Source organism: Elgaria multicarinata, chromosome 22 (genome assembly GCF_023053635.1).
Source record: "Elgaria multicarinata webbii isolate HBS135686 ecotype San Diego chromosome 22, rElgMul1.1.pri, whole genome shotgun sequence".
Taxonomy (NCBI): Eukaryota; Metazoa; Chordata; class Lepidosauria; order Squamata; family Anguidae; genus Elgaria; species Elgaria multicarinata.
In genome coordinates this window covers 3,062,631-3,090,298 of record NC_086192.1, presented here as the reverse complement: position 1 = coordinate 3,090,298, position 27,668 = coordinate 3,062,631, and the positions used below count along the sequence as shown (strand labels likewise).

The following is a 27,668-nucleotide window of genomic DNA, read 5'->3' as shown; positions in this document are numbered from 1 at the left end:
CCAGGGCAAGCAGGTATCCAGGTGAACATGGAAGAGGACCAGATGGATCACCACGCCCAGGACTGTCAAGTGCTGAAGATTTCATACTGTGGTTCCACTTCAACATCTGAAATGTGTTTGCTTTTCACAGCATCCTTGTCCCCTAGCTCACACCCCATACACAATATGGTGAGTGCTACACAGGCCTCACAGGTTTCCCGTGACTCGGGGACTCACAGATCCCCTCAATCTTCCAAAAGGAGCGAGAGGGGTTCTAGCTCACGTCGCAGAGCCTTAAAAATGTTTCGGCAAGAACAGTCTTCAAAATTGTTTAGGTCAAAGCCCAGAAGCAATGAAAGTTTAACACCTTCACGTCCGGGGAATAGATGACCACCAACTCGACGGCAAAAGCCCAACGGAAGTTTCATCTTGTCTGACGTCATGCAGAGGTACCCTCAAGAAAACTGCCGTCTCCAAGTTGCCCTCACTTTCTCTCACTGCACCGCCTGGAAAACTGGCACTTTCCTTGTCACGGTCCGTATTTTCCCATCCTGCATTGGCAATTCTCACACGTTCGCAGTTCAGGCTGCAGCCGAGTGTCCCCATCTTTGCTCAAAAATGCTGCTCCGGCCAAGCTCAGGACAGCAAACTCTGGGCTACACCCTGACGGCCTTTCATATCCTTTCACCACTAAACAGAGGTTTCTGGCAAGTCGTAAACCTCTTCGTACGTATTCAACGTGATTTTGCTGTTACTCCGCGACGTCTCTTGCATTCTGGTGTAATCTAAAGGAAAAAGAGTGGCAAGGATTATTCAGTACCATTAAAACATATTTTGGTAACTGTTTCTAATTAAACGGCATCTGAAACACATCCCACTTATTCATTAAGGCTGTGATCCATCTGTTCTGTGTGCAGAGAGGTTAGGAAGTAGCCGGGGTTGGCGTGAAAGGTAGGCGTGATTGGGCATTTGCCAAGGGCCAATATTCTAGCAGAGCCCCGCTGGAGGAGTTGCTTTCCTGCTTCACCATTGCAACCTATTTTTCTATCTGCCTCTCGCTCTGACCCAGAACAACGGTTCTGGGAGCAGAAGCAGATTCCTTTGGGCTGCCAAGCAAGCAAGAGAATCATAGAATATTAGAGTGGGCAGGGGCCTCTAAGGCCATTGAGTCCAACCCCCTGCTCAATGCAGGAGTCCACCTTAAAGCAGCCCTGACAGATGGTTATCCAGCTGCCTCTTGAAGGCCTCTAGTGTAGGAGAGCCCACCACCAACCTAGATCACTGGTTCCATTGTCGTACTGCTCTAACAGGAAGTTTTTCCTGATGTCCAGCTGGAATCTGGGTTCCTGTAACTTCAGCCTATTATTCCGTGTCCTGCACTTTGGGAGGATCGAGAAGAGATCCTGGCCCTCCTCTGTGTGACAACCTTTCAAGTATTTGAAGAGTGCTATCATGTCTCCCCTCAATCTTCTCATCTCCAGGCTAAACATGCCCAGTTCTTTCAGTCTCTCCTCATAGGGCTTTGTTTCCAGACCCCTGGTAGCAATAATGAAGAGGAGGAGGAAGAGCAGCAGGGGATATTGAGAGTGACCCCCTAAAACCTCGAGGTGCCACTGAGCCAGGCCATGTTGCTCGGAGCTGGGTCAACTTGTGGACCTCCTTACTAGCCCTAGCCAGCACAACACAGGAAAGCCACTATGGTGCAGTGACTGGAGTCTTGGACTGGGACTCGGGAGATCCGTGTTCTAGTCCCCTCTCAGCCATGAAGCTCAGCAAGTGACTTTAGACCAGTCCCGGATTCTCAGCCGAGCCTCCCTCACAGGGTCGTTGTGAGGATAAAATGGAGAGGAGGAGGACCATGTAAGCCACCCTGAATTCCTTGGAAGAAAAACAGGCAGGATTGAATCTGGGGCCTTCTGCATGCAAAGTGGAGGCTCTACCATAGATCCTCCCATACAACTGAATGGGTTATTTCCTTAAATAAAACCCCTGTAGATATTATAGCTCTAGGGACACGTTAGTTTTGAAAACCAAGAATGACCATTCGGGTGTGTAAACGCAGAGTTTTGCTGAATATGTACCAGCTGACATGGGTGTAAAGTTTGGCTAACTAGGTTTTGCTGATCATGGAACAGAAACAATTCTAGAATTTCTTGTTCGCACACACACAAAGCTCTTAGACATGGGATTGGATACTCCTTCCATTTAGAGGAATCTCATTCATCTCAAGGGCATGCACAGATGGCTTTAAACTGAATTAGACCTCCCAAAAAAACCAAACCAACTACGTTTATGATTGCTAATGCCTGGGACAGATTATTAATTTAGAGCGAATTCAGTTATAAATGTTCACAACTGTATATGTCAACATTTTCTTTTGTAAACCACACAGACATCAGGCATTAATAAGATATAGACAAAACCCCCAAACACACTTACCTCATTGACATAGCAATACCTAATGACAAAAATGTTATAGAAAAGGGAGAGGAAAAGAGAGAAAAAGATACACCACTGGACATGGAAGTTAAAGAACAATGGCAACAGGAAAAGGATACAGTTATTCTGTTAGTCATATCAGTCATCGGCACCACATCATTTTTTTTTATAGACAACCATCAGAAACTGGGCCTACCAAAATGCATCCACACCAACATCCAGAGAGCAGACATACTTAAAATAGGTTCAATAGTCAGGAAATTCCTGAATTAGTAAAAGACAGCATGACCTGGCAAAGCCTGTCATGTCTGTCTAGAAAAACCACCACGCGCAAGGAAAGAAAATAATAATAATAATAATAATAATAATAATAATAATAATAATAATAATAATAATGAAAGTCACAAGGCTTTAAACAAGAAAATGTAAAAGGAAAATCCTCCAAATATAATGATGACAAGTTACCTGTTGAACCAGGGTCTTCATTGATGAACGTCACGTGCGTTTTCCATTCTGTCCATTTGACTTCATTAATCCTAGTTAACAGAATATACACATTTTGTCATTATGATGCTTTTTCCAAACCGTCTCAGGAACACTTCATGCTTTGGTTTCTTAATCGTGTGTCGGCGTTCATTTAATCAGTGATGTTTTATCAGTGTGCAGGAAAGTGAGGACCCTGTTTAGAGCTCTGTGATTTATTTCACTTTTTTATACAAGACTGGGGCTGGTGACAGATGAGGATTTATTGTGAAATTGCCCTGGCTCATTCCCTCTCATTTTACAGCGGCAGGGGGCTCACACAACATTGTCATCCATTTGATATCCCCCCCCCCCTCAATATTTTTCCAGTGTGGTTTCCATCATTTTTGTAACTGGAGAAAATTCAACCTTTTTAAGGACAGAAGAGTCATGCGATCTGCAGAGGAATCTCTTCCCTTTATCACTAGTCATTGGTCTTTTTTTAAGAGGTGCACTCTTGACGTGGGCAGTGACCTATGAGGGCAAGTGAACCCATCAGCTCAGCCCACGTTAAATCCACAATGCTGGATTTAAGCCGTTCAGTATAATCTTTGCAGTGGGCACCATTTTGATCACCAGTTTACTTTTTTTAATGAGTTTTTTTTTAAGTCATGCAAAAACACCTTTCGCCGATGTGGTTTTAAAATATTAAAACATTTTTGAAATGATGGGGGGGAGACATTTCTACTCACTAACCTTTTAGCACAGTAATTAATGAGTTACTGGAAAGGTGTTGTTGTTGTTGTAAAAGGACTTTAGAGGTATAGCGCTATAGCCCTATAATACGTTTTCTTTAATGTAGCATTATAGCTAAATAGCACTATACCCCTATAATACTAATTTTTAAAAAATTGAAAATACCTTTCCAGTCACCTTTCCAGTAGCTATCTTGCAAAAATGGTGTTGACCAGAAAAGGATTTTTGAGTAACATTTTAAACATATATTAATTATGGTTTATAGTGGTATAACACTATACACTTACAAAGCTATAGTGCTATTTTTTTTATTTAAAGTATTATCCCACCATAGAAATAGAGCTTTATATGGTGCTAGCTAAAAAAAATACCTTTCTGGTAGTGCTAAGGGCCCTGGATTGGACACCGAAAATGCACAATATTCCCTGATAGTGTTGGAAATCAATTGGAATTCCACTTGTAGCATACTACGGAAGAGCAATGATTTATTAACACTAGGAATTGTCTCTTTAGGGTGCTTCTGTCCAGATTTGATGGAACAGAAACATTTGCATTTTTCTTTTAAAAGAACATCGAACACTTAGGTTTGCAAAACACATTGCCATCTGATCACTTTAAACGAACACGCCTACGTTGACCTAAGAAAAGAAGATGAGTTAAAAATGGACATCTGGGTTAGGAGAGGAGTTCTTTCTACTACGTTTGCCGTGGCCTTTCTCCATGGAGTCATTTCCCGACTTTTGCACATTTTCCCTCCGTCCTAAAAGGTTGAAATACCGCTCCGAAGGCTTGAGTTTCTGGCAGGAAGAGCTTGGAGCGAAAATATAGAGTTGGTTTGGATGTCATTGGCCCTGCCCCCTTTTGTTTTTTAGCTCCGCCCATGCTGGGATGCGGCCCCCGAAAACGTCATCGAAATGGAATTCCGCCCTCTGCTTGAAACGTGGTTCTGCACCCCTGCAGCAGGGCGTTTTGCAATCGGGCGGATAATCATTGCCTCTGCACCCCGTTTTGTTCCACGTTATCATGACACAGCGGCTTCCCCAGACCCCAAACGTCGCCCACCTTAAACACAACCGGGTATCGCCATCAGCCACTTTGCACCATTCTCCGAGCTGGAATTTCCTCTTCAGGAATTTCGGCAGGAGCTTTTCCGTCTCCACGATCGTCCTCGCTCTCTAGACGTGAGGACAATAAAACAGGAAGATTAAAAAGGGCTCTGCGTTCGCCTGCATGATGGCCGCGTGTGATCAGAGGGCGAGCTGTTCCACAGGAAAACGGATATGAAACCAGGCCATCTTCAAGCCCCCATCCTACAGCAAACCATAATTCTCTTTCTCCTCAGACTAAGAGGGACTATTTGTTGCACTGATCTCGTGTTACATAGACTACTCGTGTTTTTATCGGTATGGAGGCAATTTCTGGCTGGCAAAGTTTTAATTCATCGCTTTGCAAGTTTCAATCTAATTAAGCCCCGCATGGGGAGAGGTTATAAAGACCCATCTTTACTTTTTTCCATCATCATCATCATCTTACTTTCTTCGATTCTAAGACGCACTTTTTTCCCATATAAACATCTCTAAAAATGGGGTGCGTCTTAGAATCGCGGGTGTGTCTTAGGGTTTTTATTTCTGTTGGTTGCTACTGAAATTAGTGTGCATCTTACAATCGATGGCATCTTACGATCGAAGAAATACGGTGTATCCCACCGTTTTTCCTTTTGCAAGGACTCCAAGGTGGTTTAAACTTTAAAAGATCCTCCTCTCCATTTTATCCTCCATTTTAAAATATTAATGTTTTGCAGTTGCATCCAGGATCTGCCTTCCGCAAGAAGGAGTCCAGTTACGGAAAGTCCTTCCACCCAATTCTTGGGGGATCTCTTCTCCCTCCACACCACAGGTCACCCGCTGGCATTTTCAGGGGGCTGCTGGGGAAAGTTGATGCAGAGTGAATCTGGATCTAACCCTAGAGCCAGTGTGGCGCAATGGTTGGAGTGCTGGAGATCCGGGTTTGAGCCGTCAAGCTCACTGGCTGACTTTGGGCCAGTCCCAGACTCTCAGCCTAGCCTACCTCACAGGATTGTTGTTGTGAGGCTAAAACAGGGAAGAGGATCATGAATGCCACCTTGTCTCCTCAGAGGAAAGGTGGGACCTAAATGTTAATAATAAACCATCGAAATAAAAACTAAAACACCCTTGACTTTTTACTGCTTTTAATGTTCTTAACATTTAATTGTTTGGAATTGCCGTGCGCTGCCTTTAATGGCTCTTTTAGCAAATGGGGCGAGGTAGAAAAGTTAAAAATAGAGACATAAATAGAGCTGACACATCACATCAGAATTTGCCAGCATCCGTACCTGTCCGTACCACACCGAGAAAGCTAGAACCTCCTTCCCCAACCTGGTGTCCGCCAGATCATAGAATCATAGAATAATATTATTATTATTATTATTATTATTATTATTATTATTATTATTATTATAGCAGAGTTGGAAGGGGCCTACAAGGCCATCGAGTCCAACCCCCTGCTCAATGCAGGGATCCACCCTAAAGATGTTTTGGACAACAATTCCCAGCCTTCCTGGGGCCAATGGGAGTTGAAGTCCCATGCTGGCTGGGGCTGATGGGACTTAAAGTCCAACAGAACCTGGTCTAGGAGACGATCATATCCACCCTGTGCGTTCGCTCCAGAACAAACCTGAAGCCTCCAGATGTGTTCGCTCTCTTTGGAGATGTCCTCCACCGTCTCACCCATCAGCGCGATCAACATGTTCAGGAGGAGGACGAAAGTCAGGACCACGTAGAAGATGAGCAGCAGCAGGAAGAGGATGGGGTATTTCGCGTTCTCGTGGACATCCAAATCGCCCAGGCCTAAGGTGAGCATGAAGAGTTCAATCTCGATGCTGCCTAAGGTACTGTAGTTGCTGCATTTGCTGCCTTCCGGACACGATTCGATCAAGGCTGCCAGGGCTGCGTTTGAGGGGGGAGAAAGAAAGAGGGGTCGGGTTTTTCTAGTTTTCGGTCCATGCTTTGGACTCCGACTCCCATCAGCCAATGGTCAGGAATGCTGGGAGCTGTAATCCAAAAGATCTGGGGAGCCTGCCCCAGGGAAACCCAGAGGAAAGAGAAAACGTTCGTCTGACATAGGACAGCAAGACTTGGTGCCCTCCAGGTGTGTCAGACAAAAAATTCCCAGCATCCCCCAGCCAGCCATTTGGAGGAGACTCTGAGCATTTTAGCATTAGAGCAGCAACTGGAGCAGTGTCAAAAATATTCAGAGGGATACAAGAGCAGGAGATAATTTTTCCAGGCAAGAACGCTATTGCAAGAAGCAACGGGGCTTTTGGCAATCAATTTGAGGCAAGGTTTGGATCTTGAATTTCCAGAAACGTTGCAGAATATCATTAGGGGCAACAGGAGATACAACTTCAATTAAATCTTACATCCCCATGGATTGGGGATAAGGGGTGTGTGAGCTTTCATATTTCACAGAACTCTTCATCAGGCAGGCTTGGTAAAAGCGTTCTGTGGAAATCCGAAAGCCTGCTGAACCAACCCTAATAAGATAGTATTTAATTTAGGTTGTGCCTTCTGTCTGCTGTGTGGTATTGCAACTCCCATCATTCCCATTGGAAGCTGCCTTAAGACTGCATTTCCCCTCAGACCTTCATACATGAGTTAGAGGGGTGTGTTTGCCTTGGTGGGCTGCATCATATTTCCAATGTGCAAATACATTTTCACACTCACACGGGCACCCTCGTGAATAACGAACAAACTGTTTACCTACGCCAAATCCGAGCAGAAATACCAGATATACCGCAATGAACTTGATCACATCGTGCAAGATGACCTAACAAAGATGGAGAGAAATCAGGATTACCTTTCAACACCGAACAGTCTTTTACCGCAGCAATGCCTCTTCCGGGCGTTCCAAGCACGTCGCTATCAGCAAAAGTGCGACTGATCTACGAGCAGCTGGAAAACTGATGCCCTAATGCATTTATTTTTAAAAGCCACGGGTGGATTGCACCAGGGCTAAGGAACTGGGAAGGTGGGAATGGCCCCCGCAACTGGTGTGAGAGGTAAAACGGGTAACTGAAGAGCCAAATTTATGGGCAAGTTCTAAATGGCAAAAATTAAGAAATGCCCCCCTCCCCGGGTCCTCACATAGGGAAATGGGAACGCCCATTCCTGGGGTGACGGAAGGGCCTCCCCACACAAATAGAAGTTGGAATTGAGGAGCGTTTGCTCACCTGCTGGATCATCACGCTATAAATCCCCATGGACTGCAAGCCCCGGGTGAAATACAGCATGTTGGCCCACCCCAGGGACATCGCCAGGACGAGGCAGGCCAGGTGCTCTTTGTAAGAAAACAGGTACAAGCAGACGGAGAAAATCACCAGAGCCGCTTGGATGAAACTGTCAGATGAAAGGGCAAACAGAGAAAAAGGAAGATGTCTCTCGGAGGAAAACCAAAGGATCAAAAATTGGCCAGACTTCATGGACTTCTATATTTTCTTCTTAGAATTCCCATGCCAGCACACATCTGGTTGGGGATAATGGGGGGTGTAGTCCCACACATCAGATTAGGGAAGGATGCCCGATGTCACGTTGTAACTAAGTCTTAACGGAAATAATTGTGTATTTTAGCCATGTTGTTAACCCAGTTTTCTGTTTTCCCCACCTCCCTCCGTTGTCTCTTTTGTGGTGAGTTATGAATTATGGACCCCTTGGGGCAGAGACCTGCGCTTTTGTAATGCAGGATGCATACGGATATTAATTAATCCATTTGATCATAACGCCCTCTAAAAGCAAACGCAACTGGTGAGTGTGGATAGAATTCTAGACAAAACAGTGCCAATGACAAATGAGAAGGATCTACCAGTGAGCTGTTGTGTGTTTGTGGGGGACCCCAAAGTTTGCAGAAGTACACAAAATCTTTAAAGGCCCACCCTCAAGACAACAAGAATCACTAACGGAGTGCTAAAGTGGAACACTTTTCACTTATCAAGGTTGACGTATAATCACTTACGAGGCGGGACTCAGGGATTACACATCTTGGGCCCTTGAATTGCCTTGCTTCTGGCAGATCCTAAAGCTCTCCAGAGATTTAATAGACTCCCCCCCCCCCAAACATACTGGAACAATTGCTCCCCTTTTGTTCCTTTTATATATCTCAGATACAAAGTGGCGTGGATCTGGAGCATCCCTTACCACTAAAATAAAGCAGACAATTCAAGAGGTAGTGGCACCGTGGACTTCAATGCACTTCACTGACGTTCAATGAACTCTAAGGCGCTTTGAAACTCAACCAGTGTCCGCCAAGCTGTGGTTGGTGAGCTAAAATAAGCCTGAGGGAAGTAGATGGCTTCCCAAACAGGCCTTGTGATAAATAACATTTCTTTTACCAGAATGAACGTTCCACTAGGCATTTCTATATTCTGGATGGGGAGGAAGATTTCTACACTGCAAAACAAGGTTAGTATTCAGATAGGGATGGAATATGAGGCATCTAAAAATAGCAAGTGCATGGAATATATTTTACAGCTTAGAGAACCTCTCTCTCTCTCTCTCTCTCTCTCTCTCTGAGGCACCTGGCCTTAAATTACATGTAAATTCCCATGTCTGACTTACATCTAGAGTTGGATTCTTATGTGAGATAAATGACACAGAGAGGGAAGAAGCGAGGGCCCGGTGAAAGAGAAGCGTTTTCCACCAGCCAAAGCGGCAAATGGCGCAGAGAGAAATTGGAACGTCATTTCAGAGCGGTGGGGTCATTTGGATTCTTATGCACGACTTACAATGCAAAATGGAACCAGGCGTCGGAGAGGATTGATTGGAGATCAGACGGCCTCAGCAAGAAAATGGCTACGCTCTGCGGGGAAAGAAGGAGGCACAGGGCGCGTTTTTTAAAGCGCACTCGCGCAGCAGTGAAAATGGCAGCATCGCGATTGCGGGCAGTGTACATAGGGGTGGGATGCCGTGCATGGAACGGTGACATTGCTGCAAAATTTGGCACCGTGGGAGTCCCCAATTTTGCTTCCAAAATGGTTTCTCGACATTGGCACAGCTCCAGATGTGCTGAGGTGCAAATCCCATCATTCCCCAAAGCGCATGAGTTTGGCCCCAGACTCCCAGACAAACATTGAAGGGCCAACGTGAGAAAACTGCTCAGCTCCCACCGTGAAACATCCGACATCTTTGTTTACACCCAAGGGCTGGGTTCACTTTCAGACAAGCTTCTCGGGCGGCCACGTTCCAGTGGCAATGGCAAAAGGGGTGGGGGCCAAACCCACCCCAAAATACCCCCCCCCTTACTCCTGGTCAGCAAAGTCACATGAGAAACATTTCAAATTTTAGAATGGCTCGGATCCAGGTTATTTGAAAGACCGTATCCTCCCTTATGAGCCTGCCCGGGCTTTGAGATCTTCTGGGGAAGCCCTTCTTTCAGTCCCACCAACTTCACAGGCACGCCTGGTGGGAACGCAGGAGAGGGCCTCCTCGGTGGCTGCTCCGGTGCTCTGGAACTCTCTTCCCGGGGAAGCTAGGCTGGCTCCCTCCTTGATGGGCTTTTGGAAGCAGGCTAAAACTTGTTTGTTCCAGCAGGACTTTGGAGAATAATCTGGCCCTCCCTCTATGTTAAGGACTTACAATTTTGTTGTGTATTTTAAACACTTATGGTTTTGTTTTCCCCCACCCAATGTATGTTTTAAACTTTGTAAGGCCGCCTTGAGGCCCAGCATTGGGCAAAATATTATTATATTTATACAAATAAATATAATAATAATTATAATAACAATAATAATAATCACTAATCAATCAACAGGGTTGTGGAGTTCTGAGGAAGGCTTAGGACCTTAAGTGAGATCACAAGAGGGCAGGATCCCTGATTGACACTCCAAATCAGCCATGGTTGGAGAAGGGGGTATTGAATTCACGAACACACACAAATGTCGGTTTGTGAATACAACAGCAGGGCTGGCCTCACCATGAAAGACAGCGAAGCTTACCTGTTTCAGGTGGCACCATGAGGGGGGTGGGCAATAGCTAGAGGGAGGAATTGTTTTCTGAACAGTGCAGTAAGAGCTTTTCAACATGGGCCGCCCTCAGCAGCGAAGGGAGTCATTGGCATGCCACAGCAGCACTGGTGTGCCAAGGATCGGTTCAGACAACATGTTTCGCAATGGTGGCTTTTGAATTCCACGGTGGAGTTTTTACACCACTGTTGAGAAACATGTTGTCTAGCAGGAAAACTCCACCCCATGGCGAGTTTTTTGTTTGGAAAACACTCCACGTGGAATACCCACACTCTGCGGAGAAGAGTTCCTGCACAACCCTTGTGTTGCGTGTCATGTGGAAGGCTCTGTGGAGTTTCCCGTTGCATTGAGTTGACTTTTCCCACTGGCTACAGAGTTCCCTGGCAAGAGCGGTGAAAGGAGCGAGTGCCGCTCTAGGAGAGCCACCAGGGTTGTTTTTTCACAGCAATGGCTGATGGGATACCATCGGGGGGACCAGGGGAGGAGAGAGGGCGGAGGAACTGTCAATCAAACTTCATTTTACACAACGCAATGGATTTTATGGAGTCACACAATGGCGGAGTTGGAACATGTTGTGTGGGGAGTAGCCCCTAGGGATGCAACCGTTGAGTGGAGTTTTCACACTGCATTGCAATGGTTCTCAACCATTTTTGCTCCATTCCCCCCCTTTCACCATTGTTCAGAATATAATTACCCCCTTCCTAACTCAAAAGGTGCATTCCAAATAATATGCATGTAATATTGAAAATCTTTTATTTATTTTTTTCTAGATTAGTCCCATTTAAAGAGGCAACACAAAGCATGGCCACTTTTACATTCTCAGCTCCCATGCTTTGCATTGCCCCTTTAAATGGGAAGCTTGAAACTTCTAGGATTGCGAGGGAGGGAGGGAAAAGAGAGCAAAGGCCTGGCTTTTGCAGACGACATGACACTTTTCTGGGACCTTTTTAATAACATGTGTAGGAAGACATAATCTGCAGGACATCATACTTTGCTGAATAGTGGTTCCAATTTCCCACCCACCCCGGAACCCTAAAATTCCCCCCCTTGTTGAGAAAGGAAAGGAAAGGAACCTCTCGTGCAAGCACTTGAGTCATTGCTGACTCCTAGAGGGACGCCTGCTTTCACTGACGTTTTCTTGGCAGACTTTGTAGTGGGGTGGTTTGCCATTGCCTTCCCCAGTCGCGGTTACCTTTCCCCCAGCTCGCTGGGTACTCATTTTACCGACCTCGGAAGGAAGGAAGGCTGAGTCAACCTGAGCTGGCTGCCTGAGAACCAGCTTCCGCTGGGATCGAACTCAGGCCGTGGGGAGAGTTTCGGCTGCAGTAACTGCCGCTTACCACTCTGTGCCACACGAGGCTCTTAGGGACTTAGAGAACCCATGGACTAATGTGTTGTCTGAACCGAGCCCAACTCTCACCTCTTTGATCGCGATAAATATGGCCCCCAGCATCACGGTCACTTGGCCTGACAAGTGCAGCCAGCCCAGGTTGTCGGTCAACACTAAAGGATACGGCGGAAGCTGGAGGGAAAGAAGAGGGAGAAGAGAAAAAAGGACCCAGAAGAACCGTTACGGATTGGCTGATTGACTGTTTTCATTTCAGTTGACTTATTTATTTATTTAATGTATTTTTATTCCTGCATGGTTGACATATAATCCGTAAAATAAGACAGTCCCTAGTTGCAGAATAAACCGACACAGCATGCAAGGAAAAAGGGATGGGTTAGGATGAGGGAGGGGAGTGTTTTATCCCTAGCTTTTCAAACTCAATTTTTCAAAGCATTTTTTTTTACTGCATTGCATGACTGATTGCTGTTTCTAAAAAAAAGTAAGCCACCTTGAGGGGGTATGGAATCATTTGAAAAGCAAGGCAGTCAAAGCTTTAAACAGGTCAGTGTCCGAGTTGGGTGTGTTTAGCCTGGAGAAGAGACAATTAAGAGGCAATATCAGACATCTTCAAATATTTGGAGGGCTGTCTTGTAGATGGAGTAAAAATGGAGTAAAAAAAATATAAAATAAAAAAACTACAACACGGTTTTTCCAGGGGGTCAGACTTAAACCAACAGAGTCTAAATACAAGGAGAAGGATGTTTAGCTAAAAGTTAGGAAGCACATCCTGACCATATGATGTGTTCAACAGAGAACAGCCTGGCTCAGAAGGTGGTGGACTCTCCTTCGTTAAAAGTTTTTTAAGAAGAAATGGCCATCTATGGGGGTTCACTCGTAGAGGATTTCTTGCATCGGCAGGGGATTGGTCTAAATGACCTTTGAGGTCCCTTCCAACTCTAGTATACTATGATCTCGTGAACCAGGAGTGGGAACCTCTTCACGTTGTTGGACTACAACGCTGACTATCCCCGATCATTGGTCATCTTAGCTGGGGCTGATGGGGCTTGGAGTCCCAACAGTGTGGCATGGTAGTTAGAGCGCTGGACCGGGACTCGGGAGATCCGGGTTCAAGCCCCCACATGGCCGTGAAATTCACTGGGTGACTTTGGGCCAGTCGCTGGCTCTCAGCTAAGCCTACCCCACAGGGTTGTTGTTGTGAGAATAAAATAGGGAGGGGAGCATCACATAATCCGCTTAAGACGGGGAAAGGTGGAATATAAATGTAATAGATTTTCTGCTGTTGGGCAGTATAGAAATAATAATAATAATAATAATAATAATAATAATAATAATAATAATAATAATATCTGGAAGGCTACAGGTACTAAACCAATACTAACTGGCTAACCTTGTCTATCTTCACACTCTCATAATTGTCATTTCTTGCTCTCCATTCATAATTTGCTTCACATTCCTTAACATGAGAGCACTCTTCAAATACTTGAAAGGTTGTCCCACAGAGGAGGGCCAGGATCTCTTCTCGATCCTCCCAGAGTGCAGGACACGGAATAACGGGCTGATGTTAAAGGAAGCCAGATTCCAGCTGGACATCAGGAAAAACTTCCTGACTGTTAGAGCAGTACGACAATGGAACCAATGACCTAGGGAGGTGGTGGGCTCTCCCACACTAGAGGCCTTCAAGAGGCAGCTGGACAAGCATCTGTCAGGGATGCTTTAGGGTGGATTCCTGCATTGAGCAGGGGGTTGGACTCGATGGCCTTGTAGGCCCCTTCCAACTCTGCTATTCTATGATTCTCTATGATTTGCCCCCCTCCAAAGAACAAACCCCCACCCACCCCCGCAAACACTGCCATCGATCAAAGGTTTCCGGCAAAGTTTTCTGTCCTCTTTAAAGCAAAAGCGGTTAAAAACGGGTTGCAGGTAGTGGGTGTCAGATGCTGCCACTCACCATTTCCGTTTCGGGCCGGTAGTAGGAGATCAGCGTCAGGACCGTGTTGTAGATGAAGTAGAAGCAGCACGACAGGAAGAACATGTGCCGGGCGAAGCGCTTCCACTTCATCCGCAGGAGGGAATGCAGGGGCTCCAGCGCCAGCATTTCATGGCGGTTCTGCAGAGAGAGGAGCGGGCGGGGGGTGGCAGGCAGCACGTTCAGGCAGCGGGCGGAGAGCAAAACACCATAAAATCAGAAGCCGGCGGGCAGAGGAAGGGAGGATGCGAGATTTAAGGGCGCAGCGACGCAGAGGTTTAACCCTGATGTTGTGATGCATTGAGTAGGGCTGACATCTTGAATTGGACGATCCATCAACTGGGCAAAATATCAGGCCCAGAGTCAAATCCGGCCCTCCAGGAATCCCTCCCCGCAGAGGGCCACGCTCTGTCCTGGGCTTTTGGGTGGGTTCTTTTCCCCCATCCTGAAAATCTCTCCGAAGGCTCAGAGCTTGAAGATAGAATCTTCTAGTATTTGGGGGGGGGGGGTGTTTTGGCCACGCCCCTTTTCCCCTGAGCTCCGCCCCCTGGAATGCGCCCCCCGAGGGCTTCCCCCAAAGTGGGATTCAGCACTTGAGCCAAAAGCACTTTGACCTCCCCCTGCTCTGGTTGACGAATCGACGGGGAGAATGTTTTTCGTTGTATCGATAGGCGATGATTCTGTGTTGATTTCCAATAGCTACGCTCCACCCTACGGCTCTCCCCAAAGCCGGGTGATGACTGGAAAGTTGGAAGGACTCACCCCAATATTCGTGTTGTAGACGATGATGTCCAGTAAAGGGTTGTCCGAGGTGGTGTCCAGTTCCGTCAGGTCGTAGAGGGACGACTGGACGGGGCCGTAAGCCCAGTCGGTGAACTTCCTGGAGAGGCTCCTGATGGGTTTGTCTTTGATCTCTCGGCTCAGGATGTATTTCAAGATCTGAAAGGCCGAGCCGGAGATTAATCAGCCAGGATCTGACGTCTGTCAACAGCAAGGGATGTCTCGGGTGTGCTTGGGCGGCCGCCATGACCCCGATACCCCTGGCAGGGTTCCCCATTGGCTGCCAACCCCTATGAAAGTCTAACCCAGCACCTCCATCAACAGTGGGCAGACGAATCTAGCGTCCATTTTTATTACGCACAATGCCCCAATGTAGCATCACTCTGGGACGTTGCGGGAAATTAAAATGGTGCCCCCTCATGCCACCCACAGAGGAAGGGGCCCCACCAGAGCCAGCCTTGGTCAACACAGCTAGGCGAAACCTCCATGTTCAAAGGAGGTTTACCTCTGAATTATCAGTCGCTGGGGAACAACAGTAGGAGAACGCTATCAGAGTCCTGGCCTGTTTCTGGGGGTCCCTAGGAGCTCTCGGATTGTAATTAGGGATGTCAGACAGAATCCAATCAGTTTGGATTTTTATTAATCTGACTCGTTGATTCCACAGTGGACCATCTTTTCCCCAGTCAGGTGGATTCTGTGGATTTGCGGACCGTTTTGCTAACTTTCTGGAATTTTGCGCAAATTTAGTAATAGAAAAATTCACAATATATAAAACAAACTGGCCTAAAATGTGTTCCCCCACCCCCAGGCTAAAGCAGAGGAAATGCTTGTTTTGGGGGGGAGTCAAGCATTTCAGGGGGATTTGAGCATTTTTGCAAGTGCAAATTTGCGCAAATCCGGAAACCCCCCAAATCAGATTCCATCAATGAGCAGACAACAGCATTAAAGGGGATTGGCAATCTGCAAAATGCAGACAGACGGATTTTACACAATCTGTACAGATCTCGTTGTAATTCTCGATTCCAGACCAAGTCACCCTAAAATACTTTGCACTCCAATAGCGACGAATACCTGTTGCTGGGAAAATGCATCCCCACCCCACCCCCAGTTGTGAGGTTTGCAGTTCAGCTCCAAGGGAGCAGAGAAGTCCAAGCGGGATGGCAGGTGATGTCAGAGTCCCTGCTGATTAAAAAAAAAAGTGCCAGTGCGTCATCCCTGCAAAACCTGGTTCGGCTATGCCACCGCACGATACTTTGTCCATTTTCCTTTAGATGTAAATTAGGCTCACCTCCAACTTTCCGGTTTTCGCCGCCAGCTGCAGCGGGGTCAAGCCATCCTTGTTCTTCATGGTCTCCAAATCGCGGCTTCTGCTTCTCAGGAGGATGGCATCGTACATCCTCCTAACAAAGTCGTTCTGCGTCTTGAAGTCTTCCGCCACGGTCACCAGCGCGTGCAAGATGTTGTTTCCCCTGGAGTCCTGTGACATGATGTCCGTCTTTCTGTTATCCATCAACAGCTGGACAATGTCCGGCTGGTTGGTGCAGGCGGCTAACGCCAGGGGCGTTTCACCTGAGGAAGTAATGCGACATTATAGGGCGTGTGTTTCTTGTATTAATACATAATGCGCCATTATAGGGTGTGTGTTTCTTGTATTAATAAAACCTTGTATCAGATTTTATCAGAGCTTTGTTCTTTTTAAGATAGCAATTTTTAATACGGTGTCTTTATTCTTTTATTCTGTTTGTTGTTCATCACTCTGAAACCTGTTGGGTGGGGAGTGGTATATAAATATTGGATATAAATGAAATAAAGTGTTTTTACCCTGCTCCTCAGCCAAAAAAAGGCTCCTGGCATGTGGGGAAACTGAGGCCCGGGGGGGGGGGGTGGATTCAGCCATAAGAGGTTCTCCCAACAGCCCCTCCCTCTTTCCTCTGAACATCAATCATTTGGTGTTTTTTTTTCAGCTTTTGTGTAGTGTTCCCCCCCTTCTAAAAGGTTGGATTATCTCCCCTAAAGTTTAGGTACAAGAAGGAAGAATTTTAAGCTAAAATAGGCTAGTATTGTTTGTTTATTTGTGACCTCCGAAAGGAAATCTGCCCCTGCCCCGTAAACAAGAGTGAGCCGTGTCCGGCGCTCATTTCCCAAAGCGTCTCGCAAACTCAGCCGGACGCCTGGGTCCCCTTACCAAAATAAAAGCCTTCGTGCTTGTGTTTTGGATTGAAGAACACGCCCTCGGCATGCGCGTTGACATCCGCCCCTTTCTCAATCAGGGTCTGAGTAATGTCATACTGCCGCCTCTCTATCGCAATATTCAGTGCCGTCTGTCCTGCAGTTTCAAAGAAAACAAAACAAAAACCGGTCACCTTTGTCTACAGGGCATAATGGAAAAACACAAAAGGCTTAATAGAGATGGAAAACCTTGTTTGCCTTTGGGAACTCCGTGAGCAACAGGCTCTGGTATTCATTTAATCGGGGCTTCTTGCATGTTAATAAGGAAAATTATCTTTCATCAACAAAGCTACATCCAAAGCCCTTTACACTTCCATTTCAGTTCCCTTTGGCAAGTTGCAGTATATTATAATCATAGCTTCCTCCATCAATGGGAGATCTCTCTCCTTTGCTGTTGATTCGTGGTTTTCCTACCTGTTATTTATTTATTCTGTCCTTTCAGTTTGAAAATGTTATTGGAGTATCTAGAAACGTGGCCAATTCCCAGCCCACTCACTTAGGTTTAACTGCTTTAGGGGAATGAACTTTGCTATAACCTTCAAAATATTGCTGGAGCTCTTAACAAATACCTTTGTATGCCTCCTCCGTATACGCCGCATTAATGAGGCTTTCTAAAATAAGGTTTTCTTCTGCAAACGCAAGGAGGATGTTCACAATTTGCTTCGTGTTCTGGTTGATGTTTAACAAGGCTTTCATTAGGCAGGTCTTGCCTGTGTCTGCAGACGTCATTTTTTTCATCAGATAGTCTGAAGAAACAAAAATATTGGCAAAAAAGAAAGTGGGGCTTATGTTAAGAAAAATGGGGGTTACATGTGGAACTCCCTTGTACTGTAGACTTGCACAATGTTTTCCAGAAATGCGTGAAATCGAGGGCTGAAGGAAAGCTGCTTTTGGGCTTTGGGGAATGTTTTGACCTCCTGTTTTGGTCCACGTTTTTCCACTGCCCACAATTTTTTTACCCTGCCCTCTGTTACTGTCTCCCTCAATTAATGACGCAGCCAGAAATAAATTTGACTGGCTACATACCACAGTGCCATCATCCCATTCGTAAGGTGTTCCCTGATAGGCTGGGATCACCCGGGTGAATGTGGCCCTCCCAGGAAACTCCGCCCTCATTCTTTATTGACTATGTTTACCCTTGCTGATGACATAATGCAGCCACATGTCATTGGCTGGAATTACATCGGAAGTCACCTTAGATGAGGTCAGACTAACTCTACCCAGCCCAGTACTGTCAATTCTGACAGACAGACCTTCTCTAGGTTGACAGGCAGAGAGAAAAGGTCTTTCTCATTCCCAGCTCCCTGACCGTTTTTAGCTGGAGGAAGGGATTTGTGATGCTGAGAATTCCATTCCATTTAAGCCCAACGGGATTTCACAGTGTTCCTGTTTTGATCGGTGGTGGAAAACCGTAGCGGATTTTTTTTATTATTATTTTTTTATGATTCTAAAAACGTTTGCACTTTTTTTGCACACATTAAATAAAGAGACACATGATTTGCGCAAATGGTATGGTGTGTTTTTAAAATTATTTTTCAGGTCTTTAAATGGACGTAAACAGGATCATTAAATTAAAAAAAAAACCTCACCATCTCATTTGCACAAATTTAAAGACCATCATCATCATCATCCCATTTGCGCAAATTGTGAGACCTGAAAAATGCATCTACTTAATTTATTTGATACATTATTTTTTGGATCTTTAAATATGTGCAAATGGAGTCATGTTTTTTTTTTAAATAAAAAAAAGTGGTGGTCTTGCTCCAATATCCATCTATCCACTATGTATTCCCTTTGTAAATATCTTTGTCAGTTTCATCCTCCTTCACATACTATTTGTTTGGCCCAAGGGAGCCATATTCCTACTTGTCAAAGAACTTGTCAATTTCATTCTGCATTTGGGGGCTTCTTGAGCAGAATGGAGGATGAAATTGACAAGTTCTTTAATAAGTACCCATACATCTCTGCTGGAGAGGGTAAATGAGAATATGTCGCGGTCAGGAGGATGTGTGAAAGACCTCCAATTAAAAAATAATAATTACGCCCCACGATTACGCAAATTGAAAGACCTGAAAAATAATAATTAAAAAAAAACACCAATTTCATTTGCGCAAATCCCAGGGCCCAGAAATTATACACACACACACACACACACACACACACACAAGAAATCCCATTTGCAAAAATTGCTGCCGAAATTAAACAAATCTGAAATCCATGTATTGGATCGACTTGCTAGAGACAGAGTTGATGCGAGCCGGGGAAATGGAATGAAATCACCAGAGCCAAAATGGTAAAATTTATTAAAATGTCACCCTACTTTCTTAATCAAACCTGGGACTTCCAGAACATAAAGCATGTACTCAGCTACCATTGAGCTACAGTTTCTCCCATTTTTTGTAGCACTGACCACATCCTGTTCACTGTGGGATCCCTGATTGTTTGGGACCATCCATGTCACTAACTCAGACAGAAATAATCAACACCATCATCATCATCATCATCATCATCAATAACTAGAAGAAGCAAACAAACAAAAGCTGCAGCAACTCAGAGAAACCATTCTTACAATTCAGTTTTTCTCCTACAATGCAGTTTTTTCTCCTGTCCCCTAAAACAGAGGTGTCGGATCACCTGCCTCTTAGCCTGTGAAGTCATCACCTCCATTTAAATCAGGGGTCCTGAATCTCCTTCACGCAGAGGGCCAGATCCAATTTTAGAAAAGCCGGAAAACCACCAAAAAATTTCTAGTCCATTGAACTAGATCGCGTCTCACTTGGTCCTCACAGGCTGCTGCCGAACCCCACCCACCCTTTCTAAAACGGCCCAGAAGAAGCATCAGTTTGAGAAACACAAAACCTCCAGAAGGCAAAAGGAATGGGCCAGTCCTTCGGATCTAGGCCATAACAAATGAACAAAGGGAGTCACCGTTTACTTGGGCACTAGAACCCAACTTTTCCCCGCGGCCGGCATTTGGATTCAAGCGCAAGGCGGCACCCCCCCCACACACCCCAGATGCCACGGAGTCCCACCTACCTTGGACCGTCAGGTTTCTGCAAGCGTGGGATCGATCTTTCAGTTCGACGAGGAGACGCTGCAGCTCTTCGATGTTGCCCTCTGACACGGCCCGGAACAGATATTTCTTCAGTTTTTTCCGGCAGCTGTTTGGCCGAGTGTTTGGGGAGGAGTTGACGCTGGATAAAAAATGGCGGTGGCGGGCAGTCGTTAGTTGGTGTGTGAAACCAGGACGTTCAAGTGTCCCTTCAGTAACCCTGGTCCATATCAGCCATGTCAGCAGTGGCGTAATGGAGTGAGGGCTGGCAGGGTCGAAGCCCCGAGACTTTTTTATTAGCAGGGATGTTGACCTCATCTGTGCACACACACACACACTGACATTCCTGTTCTTCTGGACTTAGCTGCAACTCTGAGCACGCCTATGCCCACAGTCGCTGTGGGCATAAGTGTGCACAGCACATTTTGGGGGTGGGAAAGCGCTCTTTCCAGGGCCTCCGGAAAGTGTGTATTTCCACCACCACGCTAACGGCGGCCACCATTAACGTAGCACTTTAAGGAGGCTCTGGATAGCGTACTTTCCCGTCCTCTGCTCCAATCGGGACCATTTGTGTGGCAGGGGAAATACACACTTTCCAGAGGCTCCAGAGATATTGGGGTGTGCCTGGACACACCCCGTATGCACGCCTATGGCTGTGGGGAGAGGAAATACATTTTCCCAGCAAGAATATACTATTCCCAGTTGTAATGCAAGGTATTACGTGGCCCGGAATGGGCAATGAAACCCATCAGCTTTGCAAAAGACCCATAGAAAGAAGGATCAACACAGCTACCAGCATTTTGGGGACTCTCTTTGGGAACATGGCTATCAGGAACGTAATCACGAGCGCCTCTGCCACACCACTGAGTGTGAGATGAAAGGATCTGCGCAAAGTGCTCTGAATACTCAGATGCACTCTAGGAATGCTAAGCGATCTAAGTTACAAGCCATTGAAAGTCTTACTATTTTTCCTCTCCCCTCCTCATCTCATTTTCTTTTAGTGCTGTGTCTTTCGAGATTATAAGATGATTATATACGAAAGCCGCTAAGGACCGGGATAAAAACAATACTTTACATAAATAATAAAAATAAAAACAGCCCTGCAGGGCCATTGAAATTCTTTCAGCCAGGGCCAAATTCAACGATGGAGAAACGGATCCAAAATACCAAATGAGGCTGAAAGAGTTGCGATACCCCTGGGTCAAGGCAGTGACCCACGGCCAGCCCAAGTCACGGTCACGTTCGAACCAGGCCCTTCTCCCCATTCATATCTTGCCTGAAGCTGCTTGAGACACAACTTTACCGAGTTTATTTATTGGCAATAACTTTTAAGACGTCCACAAATCAATACCTAAAAGCCCGGCAGCTTTGTCCATGCTGGGAAGAAAGAAGGAAGAGGGCCGTAAACCTTAACCCCTTGCAGCGTCTCATCTATAGAAAACCACAATGCAGAAAGTCATCCCGCCTCCGTGCTCACCAATAGCTGTCTGCGTTGGGGGTATATTCCGTCATATCATCCTGGAGAGACTGTGGCGAATCCATATCTTCGGAATTTGCCGACGCGCTGGATGAAGAAGGGGCATGGGGGAGAGAAATGCTGAAGTCAGGAGAAACTCTGAGCCCGTGACACAGGGGGTAACCATCAGGAATTTGGAGAAGACAAAAGGATGCGGAAGAAATGCGATTTTCCAGCGCCTTTGTTTAAATCTTGAAGCACAAGTCCAGATGCAAACTTCAAAACATTACTGGCGCTCATTCAGGGCACAATCCTATGCATGTTTAGACAGAAAGAAGTCCTGCAATTCTGGCTAGGGTACACTGTGAGCTGTAGGGCTTTTTCCTGTTCAAATATGCATAGGATTGTAGGACTTTTTCCTATCCAAACATGCATAGGATTGTAGGACTTTTCCCCATCCAAACATGCATAGGACTGTAGGACTTTTCCCCATCCAAACATGCATAGGATTGCACGACTTTTTTCCTATCCAAACATGCATAGGATTGTAGGACTTTTTCCTATCCAAACATGCATAGGATTGTAGGACTTTTTCCTGTCCAAACATGTATAGGGTTGTAGGACTTTTTCTTGTCCAAACATGCATAGGGTTGCAGGACTTTTTTCTGTCCTATAACGGTAGCTCGTACATACCATGGGCGGATGTTGGAGTCCATCGGCTTGGAGAAGACGGGAGGCGACGTCCGGCTGGGCGTGACGGGGCTGTCGAAGGCTTCAATCTCGAGAAAAAAGTGGGAACTGTTGAATACATTGGATCAAAGCTGCAATTAGTGGGAAAGCAAAATGGATGGCAATAGGCCCAGAGCCGCCTCCCCGTCCTGCTGTCTTTGCGCGGTTTCCCCCAGGTAGGCAATAAGGGCTCATGCGGTGTCCGTACTGGCGCATGATGGATACTTATGGAACCTCCATGGACAGCAGAAGTATACCCGCAATTACTAAGGGCACAACCCTATGCCTGTCGAGGCAGGAAAAAATGCTGTGAATTGCGGGACTTTTCCCGGCCAAAACATGCATAGGATTGCATGGTAAATGTCCCCCTAAAGGTTATCTACAGAGGGCATTAAAATATTGAACTGTGGTCTGATCTAACAGAGCTCTTCTTATGTTCTGATATCCGTCTGTGTTTTAGAGAATTTGGTGTCTGTGACTTCACCTGCGAAGTCATCGCTTCAATTTAGATCAGGGGCGCAGAACCTCTTTTGGAGCTGTTCTCGTGGGCCGCATTCCAGCGGTGGGTGGAGCCAAAGCAAAGAGGGCAGGGCTAACATTTTTTTAAAAAAATACCAGCAGTGATTTATTTATTTTTACCTTGCAGTTCTTGCTGCCTGTCACTGAGCCCCACCTTTCAGCCCTGGGAAATGCTCCATAAAAGCCGCAGGATCACCAAATGATCGGAGGTTTGGGGAAAGAGGATTGGGGTCCTGAGAAGCGCTCATTGGGGGGACGGGACTCTGGAGGGCTGGATCGGGGGCCCCGGAGGACAGGGAGGGGCATGCCTCCCTTCACGCATAACGCTGGAGCTACATAAACCAACCCATCATACGAGCCTCAGTTTAAAACGGCAGCAGCACCAATCCTAACAAGCCCTGGGAACGCTTGCTCGAATAGGATCTAGGTGGCGAGGTGGTTAGGATGGCAGAAAAGGGGTGGGAACATGGGAAAGGGGCGTGGCTTCCAGCCGGGGTCCCGATCCAGCTTGGATTTGGCCACCAAGTTCCCCACTTCTGGGTGTTAACAGAAAAGAAACCCGCGCAGGGGTTGCTTCGAGAAAGCAGAGGAAGAGAGAGGGACCCCGCTCCCAAATTAGCAAAAGCTGCTCTTGTTCACACTGGGTTGGGACGCGGGTGACACCTACCTGCCAAGGAGGGGGGCGGCCCCCATGGTCAGCCTGGGTGGGGAACGTGTACCAAGAGGATGGGGAGGTGGGCAAGAAAACAAAAATGGAAGGAAAAAAACAGAAAGATTTGAGTCTGGCTGGCAAACAAGAAACAAGGTTGATTCAGACTCTGTATAAGGCCGCTTGCGATGTTGGAAGGCCTGGGTTCAAGTTCCCCGCACAGCCTTGAAGTTCGCTGGGTGGTCTATGCTTTTCCCCCCTTTCCATCTTAACCTACTTCGCAGGGTTGTTGTGAGGATAGAATAGGCCGGGAGGGGTGAGAATGCGGTCAGCTACTGGCCCCTGGAGGGGACACCAGACTAGATGAAACCGAATGTCTAACCTGGGATAAGGCAGCCAGAGAAAAGTCAAATTCAGGGGTATTAACTCAGTGTCGCCTCTGTGCGGGTTGAACAAGACGCTAGTCCACATGGAAGCGGGAGAGGAACGCTCCTATATCCCACTGGAAATGACTGCAGCAGTGAATCCTCACACTTTTGCGTCACACTCAGCTCTCCAGGGCGCGTTCCTGCTTTTCGAGAATGCCTTTGCACATCAACGCATCCGGAGCGTTGTTCAAAGGCAAAGACCCTCCGAAGGATTCAATGAATTATTTTCAACCATACGAGCAAGGAAAAATGTAGGCGCAAAAGACTTCAAGGGAAGCCTTCTGGATCCAGCAAGATCTCAGGGATTGGGGAAACACAACCAGCAGCGAGGAAACTCGCGAGGTGGAGCCCAGTGCCTGGCAGCCGTGCAATTAACCTGCAGGCGGTTGCTGATGCCGAAGGAATGCTGCACGCCGCGCCCCGTTTTTCCCAAGCCGGGAAGATGATCCCGGCCCTCCCACTGTCCCATGCCAACGCTGGAGGCTGAAATCTGGCAAGAGGAGCCCGTCACCGGGCGGGGTGATAAAAACAAGAAATTGACGTGGCGGAAGCGGGAGAGAAAAAGGATGCTGGGGACCACGGGAAGCTTCCATGCACGAGCCTTCACGTGGCACATGGTTAAACTGTGGAACTCACTTCCACAAGACACGGCGATGGCCACCACTTTGGAGGGCTTTAAAAGGGGGTTGGGAAAATTCACGGAGGAGAAGGCTGTCAGTGGCTACTAGTCCAGATAGCTAGATGCTACCTCCAGGATCAGAGATGGTGTGCCTATGTACCCCACTTGCATAGTGGGGTACATAGTGGGGTGGGAGGCAGGGTTGTCGCTAGGCCCAGAAATGAGTCACTGATTTGCATCAAACCTACCTATGCCGATGTAGATCTACCTATGGAAACGTAGGCCGAAGGACTTGGATTTATTTAGCTGTCAGAGAGGAGGCAAAGGAGCTTCTCACTCAACACATCCCAAATAAAATACGGTCTTCAGTTGATTCATTTCTCAGGGGAGGCTGGTGTCTCAGATTCCGGTGGGGCTCTGAATCGCTTCTGGGTTCCAGTCAGAACTCTAAAGGAGTTTTCTAAAGTGCTGAACCCTCTTCCCAAAATAGGCTCGGCACCCTTGGAGAGCTGCTTTAGAATTCTGGCTGGTTCTGACTGAAACCCAGAATGGATTCGTAGCCCCAACGGACATTGGAGGCACCAGCCTCCATTGGGTCTATGCCGTATTCATGGAGAAGAGCACTGAGGCACCTTGGACTTTCCTGGACCATAAAAAACACCCCAGGGATTTCTTGTGGACCGTATTTGATCACTGTAGGACTTCTGTGGAAATTGGAGGGTGGAAACGAAGGTTGTCCTGTGAGGATAAATTCAGGGGTGCGGGAGAACTCTGTGTATGCTCCTAAGGTGGAGGGTTTGCATATATGATAGATAAATAGGCTATTTACCATGCAGCTACTTGGCTGGCCAGCTTTCTAGGGCTGATTTGCCCCTGAGTGTGGGTCGCTGGATTCCTCACCGTGTGCCGAGTCACATCTGAACGTGTGGAACCGGTTCCGCTGAAAAAACACAGTGCCTTTGAGGAGAGGGGAGGTGGAAGTCCTGCCTACCAAGGGTGGTTGATCTGTCCGCCATATATGTATGCCGCTGCTTGACCAACATCGTAGCGACATTCAGTTTGGGCCTTCCAGTGATGGAGAAACATTCAGGAATCAGCCCTTTGGCCTTTGCTCCTACACATGATGAAGAACACAGGGCTGCCGCTTAAAATGGCAGCCCTGAGTCCACCTCCCGCTTCGAGCTCCAGAAGATGTAGCTCATCTTACCCGGCATTTTGGTATCTTTACATGGAATAATTTATCCTCCCAGCAGACCTATTTCTGGGAGCCCCCATACTATTACCCAGAGTCCGGAGTGCTAATTGATGTCAATCGAATTGTTTTTCTTAACCTTAGTCGCATTGGGTGGGGGAGGGGGATTTTCCTACAGGAGGGACACAAGAGATTGCAAATTAATTGTAACCAGTAGGTTACCCATGAACAGAGTCTGTGGAGAAAAATCAAATCTAACAAAAGATTTAACTAAACTTTGACTGGATTACTCTTAACTCTAGATGTCTCTTAATCCCTTCATAATTTATATACAGGCCATATGTTATTGGCATATCGTTGTACTTTGACCTGCACCTGTGTTTATAAAGGGGTACAGAGTATTTTAAATGTTATTTTGTAAAATTTAATAGCTAGAGACTTCCTTTCTGAACAATTACTAAACTTTGATTTGGTTATTTTTAACTGTAGGTGTCTCCTAATCCCTTTGTGATCTGTTTACAGGCTGGACAATACTGGTATTGTTCTTTAGCCTGCACCTGTGTTTATAAAGGTGTACAGATACTTTCTTTGTATTCATTTTTTTCATTTTGCTCCAATTTGCAATTAAAAATAAAACTTTATAGTACACAGTTATAGAAGATAAATTCCTTTTTTTAAGCTTTATGGAAACCGCCTTATCTTCTGTAAACCGCCCTGAGAGCTTCAGCTATGGGGCGGTATATATATGTAATAAAATAAATAAAAATAAATAAACTCCTGACTTTGAATTATTATGAAAACCACCACTATTTGTGGAATCTCCGTGTCAAAGAGCTTTCCAATGAAGTCAATTCATGAGAATAGATCAATGGAAAGGCAGTCAAAAAGGGATGACCAGCTACAAACTTTGAATTTTATATATATAAGATTGAAGAGAAACTACTGACACAGGATGACCTTGGGCACTCTGCAAATGAAAGGAATTATTTTATTTTTCATAGAATCATAGAATAGCAGAGTTGGAAGGGGCCTAGAATCATAGAATAGTAGAGTTGGAAGGAGCCATTGAGTCCAACCCCCTGCTCAATGCAGAAATCCACCCTAAAGCATCCCTGACAGATGCTGTCAGGGATCAGCATCTACATCTACAAGGCCATCGAGTCCAACCCCTGCTCAATGATGATTTAAATGAGAAATTCGTTGCCTGGGTTTGCCTCCTGTGAAATCAATCCAAGTAATTACATCTAAATTTGCACAAAATGAATTAGAACATGAACATTTTAGGGTGGAATGTATTTTAGTGTGGAAGTTCTTTGTAACCTTCATCCTCAAGACAGTGCTGGGAGGTAGTTTAACCCGAGAGAAAATGGTTGGCCACCCAGGAAGGTTCAGGGATGATTGTGGATTTGAACTCGGGTCTTCCTACACCGAGTTCGATACTCTGTTGTTGTTATTATTATTATTATTATTATTATTATTATTATTATTATTATTATTATTATTTTATATAGCACCATCAATGTACATGGTGCTGTACAGAGTAAAACAGTAAATAGCAAGGCCCTGCCGCATAGGCTTACAATCTAATAAAATCATAGTAAAACAATAATGAGGGGAAGAGAATGCCAACAGGCACAGGGTAGGGTAAGCAGGTACAGGGTAGGGTAAAACTAACAGTATAAAGTCCACACAACATCAACCAAATCTCCCCAAATCTCCTCAAATCTAACCAAATCTCCCCCAACCAGATGTCTTCCAGATGTGCTGGACTACAGCTCATATCATCCCCAGCCTAATGGGCTGGGGATGACACATCTGAAAGGTGCCGCATTGAGAGAGGTTGCTCTAACCACTCCGCCACACATCTGCAGATGGATTCCACTCTGCGATTGCAAGCATCAGACACTGCTTTGTCCAAATTCGGGTGAAATTTGGATACGCATTTATGAAGGTGATATGCTGGGTGACAACGGCACGCCACTCACCCTTGTTTCAGCCCCATAGCAAAGAGAATTCATGACTAACTTTT

General features: G+C 46.1%; 1 protein-coding gene across 1 annotated transcript; it reads right to left on the bottom strand.

Annotated features, from left to right (window-relative positions):
• Positions 1 to 669: 669 nt before the first annotated feature.
• Positions 670 to 22,375, bottom strand: TRPV3 (transient receptor potential cation channel subfamily V member 3). The gene is made up of 16 exons (XM_063146597.1): positions 22,197 to 22,375; positions 21,525 to 21,611; positions 20,032 to 20,189; positions 17,565 to 17,741; positions 16,952 to 17,092; positions 16,055 to 16,335; positions 14,749 to 14,925; positions 13,969 to 14,127; positions 12,090 to 12,191; positions 9,434 to 9,507; positions 7,886 to 8,051; positions 7,416 to 7,482; positions 6,331 to 6,602; positions 4,699 to 4,811; positions 2,884 to 2,954; positions 670 to 764 (listed from the first exon to the last, which is right to left on the bottom strand). Exons 1-16 carry the CDS (start codon positions 22,217 to 22,219, stop codon positions 670 to 672), a joined length of 2,163 nt encoding a protein of 720 aa, XP_063002667.1. The 5' UTR covers positions 22,220 to 22,375.
• Positions 22,376 to 27,668: the final 5,293 nt, after the last annotated feature.